Below are 19,545 nucleotides of genomic sequence, written 5' to 3' on the forward strand. Positions count from 1 at the left end.
TTGCAAAGGACTGCTACAGAGCCAGTTGGAAGACTGTCTACATGCAACCTGCCCTATGGCAAAACGGTTACACATAAAGACTAGGTTTACAGATGTAGGATCTTAATTTGATCCAGTTTGCTATACAGCAGGAAACTAATCCCGCAACAACAGGAAATGTGAATTAATCTGTCTATTATAATAAATGGCCATTTTTTGTAGAGGCTGATACATTTTTCATTAGGGCAAATCAACTCTGACACTTATAAGTGGAAATTACAAACTTTGTAATCTTTTTAAAACCCTGAATACACTACAACTTTTCATTTCTTGCTATGTAGGAAAATTCTCAGCAACAAAAGAGTGATCAAATTAAGATCTTACATCTGTACCATGTGCCATCTCATCTTACTAAGCTAACACAATGTGTGTTTTTTACCGTTTGCCAGTTTTTTTCTTCTTCAGAATGTTTGTCTATTTGTCACATGAGATTGAAAGTATGATTGTTAAATATGGGCGGAGCGTGAGTTTTCTTTTCTCCACAGCTCACAATGATGACAAGGTTTATAATAACATCTCAGTTTATTTGGAGAGCATTTGTTCATTCATACATACCATTGCTTAATTTTATTTGACATAAGATTCATTTATAAATATGAATGGCACACATACTGTTTGTGAGCATATAAAGCTTTTTCTTAAATACATTATGCAACAAAGTCATGAGACCTAGCTCTCTTCACATTTGACTTCAAAGGCCTCTGTGATAAGTCTACAACATCATACTGCACCCAAAGGATGCATATCAGTTGAATTCCATTTTATTCCAAAAGACTGTTCCTCTAATCTGGCTGACACCAGCTTTCAAAGTCCTCTTCCTTGTTGTGTAGTCACGTGGGTCGTGTCTGTCAGGCTACTGTTTCTCCTTAAGTGATAGCAAATACTTAAGTACCTTCATCATTTGCGTTGTCTTATTTCTACTGGTTAGCTGCCAGCTCTGATTTACTTAAAAATGCATTTTCACAAGAAGGATAATATTCAATACTATACATGTACAATTCTTGTGTCCGTAGGGGCCATTTTTGTGTCATGATGCCAAGATGCCCACCACTAAGGGACATCATGTTTGGTCTTTCTTTTTCTTCCTTTGCTATATTGCTTTGCTAAGGGCATAAGGCACGTTTTCCTCCTCCTCTTCTCCATCCATTGTTTTCAACCGCTTCACTTCAGGCCATGTTGGCTCTCATGGTGTCTGCGGAGGTCCACCTTGCGTTGGAAGCCCTTGGCACAGATCTCACAGCCGAAGGGCTTGAAGCCTGTGTGTTTACGACTGTGTGTGATGAGGTTAGAGCTCTGGCTGAACGCCTTGCCACACACCTGGCATTTGTGGGGCTTCTCACCTAAATAGGCACATACAAAAACATGTTTAAACTGTGGCATCAAATCAATCATAATCAAATATCACAGTTTCATTTTGTATTGATGCCCCTACATGTGAGCGGTATTTTGCATTCCCCATCTAGTATTAAAACAGATAGCATGAGGTAGAGTATATAAACTCAGCAAAAAATGTCCCTTTTTCAGGACCCTGTCTTTCAAAGTTAATTCGTAAAAATCCAAATAACTTCACAGATCTTCATTGTAAAGGGTTTAAACACAGTTTCCCATGCTTGTTCAACGACCCATAAACAATTAATGAATATGCACCTGTGGAACGGTCGTTAAGACACTAACAGCTTACAGACGGTAGGCAGTTAAGGTCAAAGTTATGAAAACTTAGGACACTAAAGAGGCCTTTCTAGTGACTCTGAAAAATACCAAAAGAAAGATGCCCAGGGTCCCTGCTCATCTACGTGAATGTGCCGTAGGCATGCTGCAAAGAGGCATGAGGACTGCAGATGTGGCAAGGGCAATAAATTGCAATGTCCGTACTGTGAGACGCCTACGACAGCGCTACAGGGAGACAGGATGGACAGCTGATTGTCCTCGCAGGGGCAGACCACATGTAACAACACCTGCACAGGATCGGTACATCCGATCATCACACCTGCGGGACAGGTACATAATGGCAACAACAACTGCCCGAGTTACACCAGGAACACACAATGCCTCCATCAGTGCTCAGACTGTCCGCAATAGGCTGAGAGAGGCTGGACTGAGGGCTTGTAGGCCTGTTGTAAGGCAGGTCCTCACCAGACATCATCGGCAACAACGTCGCCTGTGGGCACAAACCCACCATCGCTGGACCTGACAGGACTGGCAAAAAGTGCTCTTCACTGAAGTGTCTCACCAGGGGTGATGGTCGGATTCACATTTATCGTTGAAGGAATGCGCGTTACACCGAGGCCTGTACTCTGGAGCGGGATCGATTTGGAGGTGGAGGGTCCGTCATGGTCTGGGGCGGTGTATCACAGCATCATCGGACTGAGCTTGTTGACTGTGCCTTACAGGGAAGACATCCTCCCCCCTCATGTGGTACCCTTCTTGCAGGCTCATCTTGACATGACCCTCCAGCATGACAATGCCACCAGCCATACTGCGCGTTCTGTGTGTGATTTCCTGCAAGACAGGAATGTCAGTGTTCTGCCATGGCCAGCGAAGAGCCTGGATCTCAATCCCATTGAGCACGTCTGGGACCTGTTGGATCGGATGGTGAAGGCTCCGGTCATTCCCCCCAGAAATGTCCAGGAACTTGCAGGTGCCTTGGTGGAAGAGTGGGTAAGGAGGAGGAGTTGCACTGCAGTACTTAATGCAGCTGGTGGCCACACCAGATACTGACTGTTACTTTGGATTTTGACCCCCCCCTTGTTCAGGGACACATTATTCAATTTCTGTTAGTCACATGTCTGTGGAACTTGTTCAGTTTATGTCTCAGTTGTTGAATCTTGTTATGTTCATACAAATATTTACACATGGTAAGTTTACTGAAAACAAACACAGTTGACAGTGAGAGGACATTTCTTTTTTTGCTGAGTTTATGTGCTGTAGAGCTGAAGTCAGTATCAATGACTGGGAGTAAAGAATCCTGCCATTGTTCAGATTTGTCGAACATTCATTTGAGACATATTCTGCCTGCACAGAGTTCCTTTCACAGAGGCCTCGGCAAAGTAGGATAACCAGATATGCAAATCAGATGGACATTTGTTTAAGTTTCTTTTTTTGATTTATCAGTAGTTATTACTCTTGGAAACAATTAATGTTAACAGCACCTAGAAAGCAGAGAACTATAGAGTGAGGCAATTGCTAAAGTTGTCTTTTAGTTTTCTGAGAAATTACAATAGACTCATAAGTAATTGGATCCCTAACTTTGGTGCTATGTGGATGCTCTTCTCTCCTCACCTGTGTGGATGTAGGTGTGTTTCTTCATGTCTGACTTCTGGTGGAATCTCTTTCCACAGTACTGACAGGGGTAGGGCCTGGTGTCTGAGTGGATGAGTAGATGGGTGGAGAGGGTGGAGGAGCGCTTGAATGTCTTTCCACACATCTTGCATTCAAAACTTCTTTCCTTTGTTTAAAGAAACAGGTACAGATGTAGGATCTTAATTTGAGCCAGTTTGTTACAACAGGAAAATAATCCTGCAGCAACAGGAAATTAGAATTATTATGTGGATAATTTTTAATGGATATTTGTTGTGGGGGTTGATCAATTATCTTTATGGCAAATCAAGTCTGACATTTTTAAGTGGAAATTACAAACTTTAGATACCTTTTTCTTGAACCTATTTTTTTTTTAAACCTCCCCAATTTTGTGGCATCCAATTGGCAGTTACAGTCTTGTCCCATCGCTGCAACTCCCATACGGACTCGGGAGAGGCAAAGGTCGAGAACCATGCATGCTTCAAAACACGACCCTGCCAAGCCGCACTGCTCACTTAACCCGGAACCCAGCGGCACCAATGTCGCTAGAGCGCGATGGGACAAGGACATCCTGGCCGGTAAACCCTCCCCTAACCCAGAAGACGCTGGGCCATCTGTGCGCTGCCTCATGTCTCCCAGTCGCGGCAACACAGCCTGGGATCGAACCCGGGTCTGTAGTGACGCCTCAAGCACTGCGATGCAGTGCCTTAGACTGCTGCGCCACTCGGGAGGCTAGGTGCCTTTTTAAACCTTGAATACACTACAAGTTTGCATTTCCTGCTCTGCAACAAGAGTGATTTTAACATCACATTTCAAATATTATAATTCTCATGAAAGTACCTTGGGCTACTTTTCCATGGAAGTACACAAAGAACTTAGGGCAATTTGGGCACTGTGCCAGATTCCACATATCTGTTTGTCTGTCTTGTTTCCTTAACCATCTCTAACAGTGCCTTGCGGGTACCTGTGAGTGGACATTCATGTGTTGCTCCAGACTGACGCCGTGGCCAAAGGTTTTCCTGCAGATGCTGCAGCCGAATGGTCTGGTCCCGCTGTGGGAGCGTCTGACATGAACCTCGAGACCATGAGGGGTTGAGAACACCTGCCGTCGCAGAGGAGGACAGGGGAGTGATCAACCTGCTAGTCACAATGTTGATGTTCATTTAAAGACTGATGAATTGAAAAGACTACATGTGATGTTTTTAAAAGGGATATGAGACCACATGCACAACTTTCCCTCTGGTGGCTTTGTGAAATCTCTGTATGCTGTGTGTTGTGGCAGTTTAATTTTGTATAGGCCCATTAGCTATTGTCAGTCTCACAGCGTAAAGAGAAAGCTGTGACTCCACTCCTGCATACGTACCTTGTCACAGGTGATGCAGTGATAAGTGTCAGAGGGGAGGGAGTAGTGTGTGCTGCAGTCTAGAGGTTGCTGTGGCTCAGTGCTGTGGCTGACTTGAGCCCCGTACAGGCTGCTGGCGTGCTGCAGGAGGTAGGGGGGGGAGCCCATCTGACGGAGGTCATAGGGCGCAGGTACAGAGTCCCAGGCATAGGAGGGTTTGTAGAAGGGAGGGAACTCTGCCATGTGAGCCTCTGAGGGTAAACGGAGTAAGATGATTGAGTCAATGAACACTTCCTCTGAAAAACCTTCTGAATCATATGTTGTCCCATTTTAGGACCAATATGGTTCTACTCTTTTCTATTCTATTCACAACAATTATTTGGGGGACATCATGTCATCCCTTCACAACATCCCAGCCCAGTTGGAGGGTCTCCCACCTGATAAGTAGTATGGTCGTGGAGCAGGGGCAACCGGCTGTCCTGTTGGCTTAGGGTAAGAGGGGACTGGGCGTTCAGGCTCCTGCTCATGTTTAATATAAGAATAGAGGTCTGGTTCAGGAGGGGAGGGCTGACCCACTGACTGAGGCCTGACTGGAGACTCTGGACTCTGTGGTTCTGACGAGATCACACCTGTCAAGTCACAATTGCAAATAGGATTAATTGAGTGTCAACATAAAGTTAAAATATTTTGTCTGTAAATATGTACATAAATGTACAGTGTAGACTGAAGTCTTAGAATCCTTCAGAATAATGTCTCTTTTGTATATCCGTGAAACCCGCCCTAACCAGTTAATTTCAATAACTCCATGAATGCACTGACAAATCCAAGCATCAATAACAGTCCAAGCATATTTCCCTTGCTTTTGAGATACTTTTTCTAGTCCATCAGGTGTTGCATCTGTCCTCAAATGTAATGTATTTTCTATGATGATGTTTAACATAACATTATAAAAGTCCCACTGTATGCTGCAACGCATCATTATGGATTCACTTTTCTCAAGTCAAATATTTATCCATTATTATTTATTTTTAGCAATAGCTTTCATTTAATCAGATAATAAAAAAAATACTAGTCTATGATGGTCAGGGAAGTGAAAAAATAACCAGGAAATCTAAACATGGCATTGTCACTATGTCAATTGATTAATTATAAACTACAATTGATTAAAGAACTGGCAAATCATTATACACGTGTCGTTATACAATTGTGAAAGTCTTGATGTGTCGCTATGATAATCTTGACATTCTTACTTGTGAATTCAGCTTCCCTTGGTTCGACTTCGTCTTCATGAGAGCGGTGCACATTGTAAGATGCGCACCTCTTGTTTTTCACCAAAAAGGATCGTGGCATGACAACGCTGTTGGAAAAAAATATTATGATAAATGCTTATAGACAACTCAAAATGTTTTAGGCTAGGCCTAACATTTTTATAATGTACAGTTTATTAGTCTGTGAACTTTCAAGATGTTTAATTAGGCTGATATAACATATTTGATGGAGCGTATCTGAGCGAGGGAAACAAAAATGTAATTACCATTACATAATTCTTAGACACATTGTGGCATATGTGTTAATTCAGTTAAGGTAGGTTGTTTAACTGTATGTTAACACTCATGTTTTAAATGTAAATATTTGAAACATAAAATAGCCAAATATTTTCACACTTGTCCACTCATTCATTTCCATAATATGCTGTGAGGTCCAATGATCTATCAGTAGGTATTTTTCAGTTATCGTTTTAACTATGTATGTATCTTGAAATATAATGCTGTAAAATACAGAACTTTAAAAAAGTTTCGTTCCAAAAGCATATGTTAGGCTAATTACGTTTAAAGCATCACTGGCTTGGATAAGCTAATTGTAAAATGCATTAATTCCATTATAGCCTTCATGGATCCATTTCAATTTTTCGAATGATCAATATTTCTAATAATAGGCAACAGGGAATATTCGTTATAGTATTATGCACCTGCTGTAGCCTACTTACCGTTTGTTTATAAGAAGTAAGGAGGATAGTGCTCTTATTATATAGGCTAGGTTAATTATTTCCCCAGTCTTAAAACATCATCCAATCTGTCGAAGAATAAATATTTCCTAAAATCCTTTCGCAAAAGTCAGAATCCAAACCACTGTAAGACATCACACTTGCTGCTCTCTTTCCTTTGCTCCCCTCCCTGATTTTCAATCAGATAATGTTGTGCAGGAATCTGACTGTGGTTTCAACCAATGAGAGGGCCAACTCGCAGGTGGACATTTGCGTAGAAAAACATTGGCCCTGGACACAGTCCCTCGAACTGTTACAAATGATTTCAAGTTTCAAACAGTTCACAAATAAATTGAAATAATTTTAGAACATCATGTCACCCTCATGATTGTATTTTGTTTGGTCACATATAGGGCTAATGGTTTTCAAATTGAAAGGAAAAAATGTAATTCGACCAATTAGTGACAGAATATTTTACAAACTTTAACATGTATTAGAGAAACAAAAATAAATCAAATCCAAATGTTTCACTCCTTAGCCTACAATTTGCAATATTTGATTTACAAGATTTACAGTAGTAGTTTCATTCTCACTGTTGTGTAAATGAAATTGCCAATACATCTTGGGTGGCTAAGATTTAAATAAGCAAAACTGGGCCCCAGCACCTCCATAGATACACACACCAAACCAGTCTCCTGCGATTATTCATGTTTACACAGTCTTGTTTGCACTGTACTGTATTTTGTGTATAGCTGTTCATCAGTTAGCCTACCGACATAGATTTGTTTCTATCCAAACTCTGTCATAACTTTTGTCAGTTGGTCTACTCCATCCAAACTGTCATAAAGGCTATTTCTCTTGAGGGCAGGGATACTCTTAACGAAAATATTATTTTGAAAAACATATTATACAATGAAGTATAGATATAAATATATAGTGTTACAATAATAGTATGTATAAAGCAATGAACGTCACTTTCGCAAGCTACACTAACTATATCTTGCCAAGACAATAATTCATTTTCAGTGCATGAACTCACGATGTCATGAAGTGCAGAGGCATACTTGCGACATCATGTGGCTGTTTTACGTCAATATATTATTCTCATGCGGGCGTCTCGACTACTCTAGAGCAGGGGTATTCAACCTGGGGCCTGCGGAGGTACTGCAAGGGGTCCGCTAAAATATATTTTGTAAAAAAGTAGAATATATTATGTTTTTCTGAATATCTCTAGCAACAGAATAAACGCATTTTGAATTAGATACATGCTGTATAACATGAGAATATCTTCTCTCTAATGATGTCAGCTTTATTTCTCAACTCCTAATATTGAGCAAATTACACTCACTGGAGTACATATATTTTTGCCAACACATGGCTAACCTTTGTTTAACCAGCTTAACAGCTGCTATTAGCGAAAATGTGTTTGGAGTTACCTTCCTAGCTAATAGGATGTTACAGTTTATACTTCCCATTCAATTATGTTGGAAGCAGGGACGTAGCCCGAAATTCATTGGTGGGTGGGCCTGCAGAAATGTGGGTGCCCCCCTCCCTTCGATATGGGGGTCAAAGTGACAAATGTACAGTTGTATAGCTCATCTCATGCTATTTGTTACGTACGCATCTAGGAAGAGGGAACGCAACAACTCAACTCCCCGTGGAGCAAAAGAGGTATGGGATTGTAGGTGCAAGTAAGGATGACAAAAGGGCAGAGAATTTACAGTTTACTGAGAATGTATTCCTTCACATGGTAAATTTGGCGAAAAGGGGCTGGACTGAACCAAAGCAAAGAAAGAAGATGCCAAAGCCCCCTCTTCTACCTTACCTGCCTACCTAGCTTTTAGCACCACCTGGTGGGCTAACCAAAATACAGGGGGTGGCCCGCCCAGGTCTGACCTAGTGTGCATAGACAGATTCAATACTACGGGTTATGTATGCCAGCAGGCCTCTTGCTTAAGCACTCCCTAGGTGCCTTCCCCTTCGGAACAAATTAAACAGAATATTAACAATGTACAACATCCAAAAAACTTGCATACTAATCAGCAACAACCAACATAGGACATAGCAAATCTCCCCCTCTATCTGAGAAACAACCAACACAGGATATAACCCTCAGCTTTCTCCTAAAAAAACACTGGCTTTCCTAGCTTCTGAAGGAGTCTGTAACTACAGACAGCTGTATCCTTTGACGAGAGGGCGGGGTCAGCTCCAATTAGCAATGGGGCCGACCAATCAGCTGCTTGGGGGAATTCCAGGAAGCCATCCTGAAAACACACACATACAAAACCACAACACAGAAACTGGGGAACGTAACACGCCCACCACAAAACACGCAAACAGACAGTTTGCAGTAACAAAACCTAACGCATCCCCAGTTACTAGACCCATGATAGTGTCAGCAACCACATTCGCCGAGCACTTCACATACTTTCTGTACATTGTATCCTTGTACAATCAGAGCCCACCGCATAAGGCGGTGGTTCTGATTGTACATTTGCTTCAAAAACACCAAAGGATTATGGTCCGTGAAGACCAGTATAGGCAAGGCACTGGAGCCCAAATATACTTCAAAGAACTTTAAGGCTAGCAATAAAGCCAGCGTCTCTTGTTCAATGTTGGAGTACCTTGACTAACACGAGTTGAACTTACGGGAGAAGAAACTGATGGGCCAATCCACTCCCTCTTCATCTTCATCTTCCTGAAAGAGAACCGCACCCACCCCCACTATACTAGCGTCTGCCTCCAACTTAAAAGGTTTGTCAAAGTTGGGGGCGGCAAGCACTGGGGCACTACAAAGTAGAGCTTTGGCAGACTCAAAAGCATAGTTACAGTCCTGGGACCACTTAAATGGTACCTTGAGACTAGGCAGAGACGTAAGGGGAGTTACAAAATGTACGATAGTACCCTACCATCCCCAGGAATCTGTGCAACTGGCGGCGAGTCGTGGGAGCTGGAAAAACAACAATTGCTTCCATTTGCCAGTTACTGGGCGCACTTGACCTCGTCCCACTTGTTTCCCTAAGTCACTGTAGCCTTCCCAAACTCACACTTGGCCAAATTGAGGGTTAAAAGTTGTGAGATGATCAGACCAAATAGACGAATGAATTACCACATCGTCTAGGTCAGCAGTACAATTTGGCACATTTGCGAACACAATGTTAACTAGGCGCTGAAAAGTAGCAGGTGCATTAAACATTCAAAAGGGCATCAGTGTTTTGTACGAAGTTATCAGGTGTAACAAAAGCCGAGATGTCAGAGACACCTGCCAATAACTTTGTAGCAAATCTAACGTAAGCAGCAGAGCCAATTATAACAGTGCAGTCATCCAAGTAAGGTAGAGGAAAAGAATCAGACTTTGTAACTGCATTTACACGACGATAGTCCGTACATAAGCAGGACATACATGGGGAACTCCAGGAGCTATTACTGGGTTTTGCCATGTCATTCTGTAATAAATAAGCTACCTCACTTTTCATTACCTCCCTTTTCTTAGTGTTAACCCGGTACAGATGCTGACGTATAGGAGCAGCATTCCCCACATCCACATCATGTTCCAAGATGGACGTGCGACTTGGAACGTCCTGAAACAGAGAACTAATAATCAATAGGATAAGATCATTAGTTTGATTGTTATCCAAATGTACCATTTGAGAGGGTAACTTTCAGCATCTCCGAATTACATCAGCGCTCACACTGCTGTAACGTATGGCGTAACTCCAACCCGTCCTTATCCTCCTCTAGGTTCCAGCCAGGCTTCAGCACCGCAGCCACTGGAGACAGCGGGCTGGACCGGCTTACCTGAGCAGCTGTCTGGAGTATCACGCACATAAAATGCTTTCAGCATGTTAACATGACACACGGGAAGAACGCATACGATCGGGGGTCTTAATCACATAATTGGTGTCACTGAGTTTCTTTTCCACAAGATACGGCCCAGAAAAATGTGCCGACAGATGAGCCAGGGATTGGCAACAAAACTAAAACTTGATCCCCCGGTGCAAAAGAACAGCCAACAGCCTTTTTGTGATAATGCAACTTCATGCGCTTGAGATGGAGAGACTTTTGGGCTAACGCACATGCTGCGTGCAGTCTCTCCCACATCTTAATGACATTATCAAACATTTATAAGGGCACTACTGGGTGTAGGAGATAGGATATGCTCCTCCAAAACTTTTAGTGGACTCCGTGGGGTGTGTCCAAACAAGGTCAGCAGGGATGAATCCTAAGGACTCCTGTATTGTTTCCCTGATAGCAAATAGGACAAAGGGCACCCCCTCATCCCAATCGGTACTGGTATCCATGCAATACTTGCGTAGCATTTCCTTTAGCGTTTGATGCCAGCATTCGAGGGCCCCTCGACTCTCCGGATGATACAGACTGGAGACCTGATGGGAAATACACAGCGTCTTTAACACGTTTGAGAAATGTTTTGACAGAGTTGATTCCCTGATCAGTTTGGATTACTTTAGGGAGTCCAAAACGTAGAGAAGAACTTCACTAGTGCCTTCACCACAGTCTTAGCCGTTATAGTCTGGAGAACAGCCTCTGGGTATCAAGTAGCAATGCACATCATTGTTAAACCGGTGGGGTTAAAGGATCCCGGATGAGCCCCCATTATGTTACGTGCGCATCTAGGAAGAGGGAACATAACACCCTGCAACAACTAAACTCCCCGTGGAACAAAAGAGGTATGGGATTGTAGGTGCGAGCAAGGATGACTAAAAGGCAGAGAATTTAACATTTACTGGGAATTTATTCCTTTACATGGTAAATTTGGGGAAATGGGGCTGGATGGAACCAAAGCAAAGAAAGTAAATGTCAAAGCCCCCTCTTCTACCTTACCTGCCTACCCACTACTTACCTACTTTTTTAGCACCACCTGGTGCACTAACCAAAATACAGGGGGTGGTCCACCCAGGTCTTACCTAGTGTGCATAGACAGATTCAATACTACGGATTATGTATCCCAGCAGGCCTCTTACCTAAGCACCTTCCCCTTCCCCCCTTGGAACAAATTAAACAGAATAATACAAACAATGTCAATAATCCAAAAAAACCTGCATTCTATTGACACACAGGACATACTAGTCAGCAACAACCAACAAAGGACATAGCAAATCTCCTCTCTATCTGAGAAACAACCAACACATGCTATAACCCTCAACTCTATCTGAGAAACAACCAACACAGGCTATAACCCTCAGCTCTATCTGAGAAACAACCAACACAGGCTATAACCCTCAGCTCTATCTGAGAAACAACCAACACAGGCTATAACCCTCAGCTCTATCTGAGAAACAACCAACACAGGCTATAACCCTCAGCTCTATCTGAGAAACAACCAACACAGGCTATAACCCTCAGCTCTATCTGAGAAACAACCAACACAGGCTATAACCCTCAGCTCTATCTGAGAAACAACCAACACAGGCTATAACCCTCAGCTCTCTCCTAACAAAGGAACACTGGCTTTTCTAGCTCCTGAAGGAGTCTGTAATTACAGTCAGCTGTATCCTTTGACGAGAGGGTGTGGTCAGCTCAAATTAGCAATGGGGCCGACCAATCAGCTGCTTGGGGAAATTTCAGGAAGCCATCCTGAAACACACACACACACATACAAACAAAACCACAACACAGAAGCTGGGGAACGTAACACTATTCTACACATTTTGCCATGAGGCTGAGAGAAAATGTTTTTATTTTAAACTAATTAACGCTAAATTATTAGTGTGTTGACTGTTAAAGTCACTGGATTATGAGATTTCTTGTTTGCTATATGAACAAGTGAAATACACAGTGACACATGCCTCAATGCTGTCATATTCCTGGCTTATTGGGGGTGTGGCCTTCAGTTAGTTATTTTTGGCAACGGATAATGTAGCTATCATACAGAACTACTACACATCCTGTTGCAAGCTTTGACGTATTCACTCAAGGCGCAGGGTAAGTTAAACCTCCACATTTCTCCATGCAAACTCTCATGACAAGTAACCAAGCAAGTAGATATTATAGCCTTTTTAGTGTCTCGTGTAAATAATTGATATTGTGTGTATTCTTGTTAAGCATTTTTCAATTTTCCTAGCTAGCTACCGTAGCATTTTTCAATTACAGTACTATACTTTTTTAAATTACCCTGGCCTTTGTAGCTAACTAGCTAATCTTAGGTCTCTCCGTCGATCAGAAGCAAGGAGGGTTCTGTGCTATGTACCGGATTGCAACCACCACTCCGATAAGCACACGTGCATTTTCTCATTTTTCGAACTCGGTAAGTGAGAGGCGATGCTGGAGCTATGTGATAACTTAAGCCTTGTATGCTAGCTGCTAACAAGCTATTTTGGTTAGGTAAAAGATTTGTGGTCAGCTAGATGTTTTTTTAAAATGAGCTAGATAACCACTGACTGTACTGATGTGTGCAACACACATTACCTTCCTTACAAGTAAAAATACAATCAGCATAGGCTAGCATAATGACTGTTGTGACCTTTTATTATTGACAAGTCCTTTGTGACCTAAGTTAGCCAACGTTAGCTCACGGTTTGTGTAGTCATACTTTTTCACGTGGTGACATGCTAGCTAAAGTTATCCAACCAGGGCAGGGATGTAGCTATCTAAATATTGCCTGTTGGGTTAGCTAGTTAGGCACCTTGGTTGGCTAGTTGACTACATTAGCTAATGTTAGCTAGCTAACGTTGTACCATATCTCACCGTGGTGGAGCCGGACTTTCCCGACAGGCAGTGACATGGTAACCATTAGCGCTAACGTTAAATATCCCTGCTCTGTTGGACTAGCTAGCATGTCACCACCCGTGGGGTCTGGGGAAAAGTCTGACTACACGAACAATGAGGTAAAGTAACTAGCTAGCTAAACGTTAACTAAATATCCCTGCCCTGGTGGGCCAACATTAGCTATTATGTCACCACTTGGAAAAGTGTGACTACACGAACGGTGAGCTAACGTTAAGTAGCTGGATAGCTAGTTGACAAAGGACTTGTGGGGTCAATGTTTTCCCATACAAGACACCTATGGTTTTGTTCCACGAGTGCATCTGTTGTACAAGACTAATCAGATGACCTGTGAAGTCAGTTGTAAATGTCAGCAGGAATGGAAATTAAGATAGCCTGAGGCTAGTACTTTTCAGACTGGGCTAGTAGACAATGTGCCAAACTAGCCTGGCACAGCAGTGAAATGGCGAGTAGAAAATGTGCCAAACTAGCCTAACACCGTAGTGAAATTTTGCCTTTGTAAACATCACATGCCACAGCAGGACCTGAATGTTACCCAGGCTCGTAGAAATCCCGCTCTGCTGGCCAGTGGCCAAAATCTAGATGTACTTTTATGTCAGTCGTGTTCAGACGATGGCCCTATCACTGTAGGTCCTCCTCAGTGACCTCAGTGCTGAGGGTTTTAAGTTTCCTCTTGAGAATTAGAATCATAAACAGTCGTATATCTCATCGCAATACTTCACTTCTTCAGGAAAATAGTACCCTAGACTGTCCTGATCATCTAGTTCAACATTTCAGATAATTCCTCCATCCCAACAGAAATGTCCCATCCACATAGAAGGATTTTAGATATGCAGATACAGTACCAGTCAAACGTTTGGACACATTTACTCATTCAAGGGTTTTAAGAAAAAAGTGTTAAACAAATCAAAATATATTTTATATTTCAGATTCTTCAAAGTAGTCACCCTGTGCCTTGATGACAGCTCTGCACACTCTCTCAATCAGCTTCATGAAGTAGTCACCTGGAATGCATTTCAATTAACAGGTGTGCCTTGATAAAAGGTCATTTGTGGAATTTCTTTCCTTCTTAATGTGTTTGAGCCAATCAGTTGTGTTGTGACAAGGTAGGTGTGGTATACAGAAGATGGCCCTGTTTGGTAAAATACCAAATCCATATTATGGCAAGAACAGATCAAATAAGCAAAGAGAAATGACGGTCCATCATTACTTTAAGACATGAAGGTCAGTCAATTTGGAAAATTTCAAGAACTTTGAAAGTTGCTTCAAGTGCAGTTGCAAAAACCATTAAGTGCAATGATGAAACTGGCTCTCACGAGGACCGCCACAGGATCGGAAGACCCAGAGTTGCCTCTGCTGCAGAGAATAAGTTCATTAGAGTTACCAGCCTCAGAAATTGCAGCCCAGATAAATGTTTCACAGAGTTCAAGCAACAGACACATCTCAACATCAACTGTTCAGAGGAGACTGCGTGAATCAGGCCTTCGTGGTCAAATTGCTGCTAAGAAACTACGACTTAAGGACACCAATAAGAATAAGAGACTTGCTTGGGCCAAGAAACACGAGCAATGGACATTAGACTGGTGGAAATCTGTCTTTTGGTCTGATGTTCTACCAACACATTGCCTGTAGTACTCACGCTACAAAAACTCTTGACCATTGTTACACCCTCCCCCGCTTTCCCTTCCTATATGCAGAAACTCAAACGGGAAGTACCTGTGCTAAGGTCTATTCAACGCTGGTCTGACCAATCAGAATCCATGCTTCAAGATTGTTTTGATCACGAGGACTGGGATATGTTCCGGGTTGCCTCAGAGTAACATTGACATATACACAGACACGGTGATTGCGTTCATCAGGAAGTGTATAGGGGATGTTGTTCCCACTGACTATTCAAATCTACCCAAACCAAAAAACGTGGATAGATGGCAGCATTTGCGCAAAACTGAAAGCGCGAACCACCGCATTTAACCATAGCAAGGTGACTGGGAATATAGTTGAACAGAAACAGTGTAATTATTCCCTCCGTAAGGCAGTCAAACAAGCAAAATGTCAGTGCAGAGAAAAAGTGGGTTTGCAATTTAATGGCTCAGACACAAGACAAATGTGGCAGGGTCTACAGACAATCTCGGATTTCAAAGGGAAAACCAGCCACGTCGCGGACACCGACATCTTGCTCCTGGACAAGCTAAACACATTCTTTGCCCGCTTTGAGTATATAACAGTGCCATCAATGTGGCTCTCGTTCTCCGTGGCCGACGTGAGTTATAAATTTAAGAGTGTTAATCCTCGCAAGGCTGCTGGCCCAGACGGCATACCTAGCCGTGTCCTCAGAGCATCCGCAGACCAGCTGGCTGGAGTGTTTACGGACATTTTCAATCTCTCCCTATCCCAGTCTGCTGTCCACACTTGCTTCAAGATGTCCACCATTGTTCCTGTACCCACTAAAGCAAAGGTAACTGAGCTAAATGACTATCGCCTCATAGCATTCACTTCTGTCATTATGACGTTAGTTAACTTCTTTGGGATATGTGGGACGCTAACGTCCCACTTGGCCAAAAGCCAGTAAAAATGCAGAGCTCCAAATTCAAATAAATTACTATAAAAATCAAACTTTCATTAAATCACACATGAAAGATACCAAATTAAAGCTACACTTGTTGTGAATCCAGCCAACATGTCAGAATTCAAAATAGGCTTTACGACGAAAGCACACCAAACGATTATGTTAGGTCAGAGCCAAGTCACAGAAGAACACAGACATTTTTCCAGCCAAAGAGAGGAGTAACAAAAAGCAAAAAAGAGAGAAAATTAATCACTAACCTTTGATGATCTTCATCAGATGACACTCATAGGACTTCATGTTGCAGAATACATGTATGTTTTGTTCGGTAAAGTTCATATTTATATCCAAAAATCTGAATTACTATCAAAATTACGGTACGGCGTAAGTACGGCGCTCAGACACAAAAACAAGCCATACAGGTACCCGCCATGTTGTGGAGTCAACAGAAGTCAGAAAAAGCATTATAAATATTCACTTACTTTTGATGATCTTCATCAGAATGCACTCCCAGGAATCCCAGTTCCACAATAAATGTTTGTTTTGTTCGATAAAGTCCATTTATGTCCAAATACCTCCTTTTTGTTCACGCGTTTGGGTCACAAATCCAAATTCATGAGGCGCGAGCACTAGGTCCAGACGAAAAGTCAAAAAGTTCCGTTATAGTTTGTAGAAACATGTCAAACGATGTATAGAATCGATTTTTAGGATGTTTTTAACATAAATCTTCAATAATGTTTCAACCGGAGAATTCCTTTGTCTTTAGAAATGCAATGGAACGCAGCTTACTCTCACGGGTGCGTGCGAGACTGAGCTCATGGCACTCTGCCAGACCTCTGGTTGAAACAGCTCTCATTCTCTCCACCTTCACAGTAGAAGCCTCAAACAAGGTTCTAAATACTGTTGACATCTAGTGGAAGCCTTAGGAAGTGCAATCGGACCAAATTTCCACTGTATCTTGGATAGGCAAAGAGTTGAAAAACTGCAAACCTCAGATTTCCCACTTCCTGGTTGGATTTTTTCTCAGGGTTTTGCCTGCCATATGAGTTCTGTTATACTCACATACATCATTCAAACAGTTTTAGAAACTTCAGAGTGTTTTCTATCCAAAGATAATAATATGCATATCTTAGCTTCTGGGCCTGAGTAGCAGGCAGTTTACTCTGGGCACCTTTTTCATCCAAGCTACTCAATACTGCCCCCCATCCATAAGAAGTTAAGCAGTGACGAAGTAGCGCACTTGGCCCTAACCACTCCTCCATAATTGGTGCCGTCAACCTCCCTCTCCGCATGGTGTGCCAGTTGGGTTTGGTACGCTGTCCAACTTTTGCCTGCCCTATAGCCTCCTGCTGCTCCACTGACAGCGCCATGCCAGCCAGGATGCCTGTATACCCCAGGTGCCCTTGTTTTTTAATAATGTCCGATACCCTCCCTGTCATCCCTGTCTGTATCGGTTGTTCTGGCTCAGGTTCAAGAAGACATGCCATTCCACTGAACCTGCCACAGAGAAGGTGTTTAAGCTACTGAAGATCCTCCTCTGTTGGCTCTTGGGACAGAGGGTTGAAGTCTTCGGCTGGGTACAGGTCCTCCACTGACTGCACCTGGTTGGTCACGGCTGGCTTCCTCCACTCACATTCCACATCCGTATGGCCGAAATTGTGAACTGACAAAATAGGCTGCATGGCTACACTTATGAGCTCCACGGAGGCATTTGCATGTGGTATAGAGAATCCCCTGGTGACCTAAAGAGACCTGCCAAGAGGAAGGATGTTAAGTGACATATATCTTTCAATTCATGACTTTGAACACCTTGAAATGCAATTGTTAAAAGAAATGTGCTATATTGATGTCTGACATTACTGCTATAGGGGACAAGTGCAGTTTTTCAATAAACTTAATTTATAACTTGGGATTTTATCACTCATATAGTGGGAAGGATCCTATAAATGAAGGCTATGTGAATGGATTTACCAGTCCGAATAAATAAATACTGTGCTTTTGAAGATTTCTCTCTGGTCATGAAACTACAATACAGGCTAGATGTCTAAACAAAGTCAATTCTGAATGTCATTAGATTTTTAGATTCATTCTCATCAATGACAACATTCTAGAACTGTTATCACTCAAGTCTGGTATCCGGGGTAATCTAGTTATTGATTATATAATTCATCTCTTGTAGAATGTTGACAGCTGTATAGACCGCTTTGTATTGCTAAGATGCTCAAACTTAACTTAATAGCTACACTCACCGACACAGGATGAACGTTATCCCTCACGATGGCCCTGATCAAACTGGTAAGTTGCCACTAAACTATAGCTGTACTTATCCAAAATCCAAGACTTATTGTGGTCTTCTCCCCTTTTTAACGCTCTTATGCTCATCCTTGAAGAAAATGCCATAAGGTCTGAAATAGACATACTTTACAAACAATTACCAAGGCTAAGTAATCCAAAATAATTTTTTGATCTACTGACTAAGACAGAGAAAGGAGATGAAAGATGTTCAATACTTTATTCACTTCATTTCAATGCAGCACATGGATTCATCGTGGATTCGGCACAGCTCTCTGATTGCACTGGTGAACGGTAGCTGACAGTGCTGGCTAGAGATGACATGCAGGAGCATCCTGCAGAAATGTGTGGTCTTGCAGAGGTCTTCTCTGTTGCTAATTAGCATTTAACATTTTTTAGTGTAAATTGGGGCTAATATATTAATAAAACTCACCTTGTCTGAGAGAGAATAACACGGTTATCATGACATCACACCAAGGTAAGCCTACACAAAACACATACTTAATTTGAAGTGTTTGAAAAATTCACTATGTGAAAAATTAATGGTGGAAAGATGATTGGAACCATTTCCGTGTTTGACCGCTAGGTTTTATGGGTATTATGACATGTCCACTGTGGAGCTCTTATAGAGCTGTTCTGATCTCTGAACCTCTTCTAAACAGATGTAGTGTCACCAGTGAATTGTGCAATGATGATGTGATATGTTTATATACACTGCTCAAAAAAATAAAGGGAACACTTAAACAACACAATGTAACTCCAAGTCAATCACACTTCTGTGAAATCAAACTGTCCACTTAGGAAGCAACACTGATTGACAATAAATTTCACATGCTGTTGTGCAAATGGAATAGACAAAAGGTGGAAATTATAGGCAATTAGTAAGACACCCCCCAAAAAGGAATGGTTCTGCAGGTGGTGACCACACACCACTTCTCAGTTCCTATGCTTCCTGCCTGATGTTTTGGTCACTTTTGAATGCTGGCGGTGCCCTCACTCTAGTGGTAGCATGAGACGGAGTCTACAACCCACACAAGTGGCTCAGGTAGTGCAGCTCATCCAGGATGGCACATCAATGCGAGCTGTGGCAAGAAGGTTTGCTGTGTCTGTCAGCGTAGTGTCCAGAGCATGGAGGCGCTACCAGGAGACAGACCAGTACATCAGGAGACGTGGAGGAGGCCGTAGGAGGGAAACAAACCAGCAGCAAGACCGCTACCTCCGCCTTTGAGCAGGAGGAGCACTGCCAGAGCACTGCAAAATGACCTCCAGCAGGCCACAAATGTG

The 19,545-nt window shown here is 42.4% G+C and overlaps 1 protein-coding gene across 1 annotated transcript; it reads right to left on the minus strand.

The window, feature by feature from the left end:
• Nucleotides 1-560: 560 nt before the first annotated feature.
• Nucleotides 561-6,946, minus strand: LOC129818507 (zinc finger protein Gfi-1b-like). The gene is made up of 7 exons (XM_055874463.1): nt 6,666-6,946; nt 5,929-6,035; nt 5,116-5,307; nt 4,700-4,929; nt 4,301-4,438; nt 3,319-3,484; nt 561-1,379 (listed from the first exon to the last, which is right to left on the minus strand). Exons 2-7 carry the CDS (start codon nt 6,026-6,028, stop codon nt 1,201-1,203), a joined length of 1,005 nt encoding a protein of 334 aa, XP_055730438.1. The 5' UTR covers nt 6,029-6,035; nt 6,666-6,946; the 3' UTR covers nt 561-1,200.
• Between the last annotated feature and the right edge of the window lie 12,599 nt (nt 6,947-19,545).

Source organism: Salvelinus fontinalis, chromosome 21 (assembly GCF_029448725.1).
Source record: "Salvelinus fontinalis isolate EN_2023a chromosome 21, ASM2944872v1, whole genome shotgun sequence".
NCBI lineage: Eukaryota > Metazoa > Chordata > Actinopteri > Salmoniformes > Salmonidae > Salvelinus > Salvelinus fontinalis.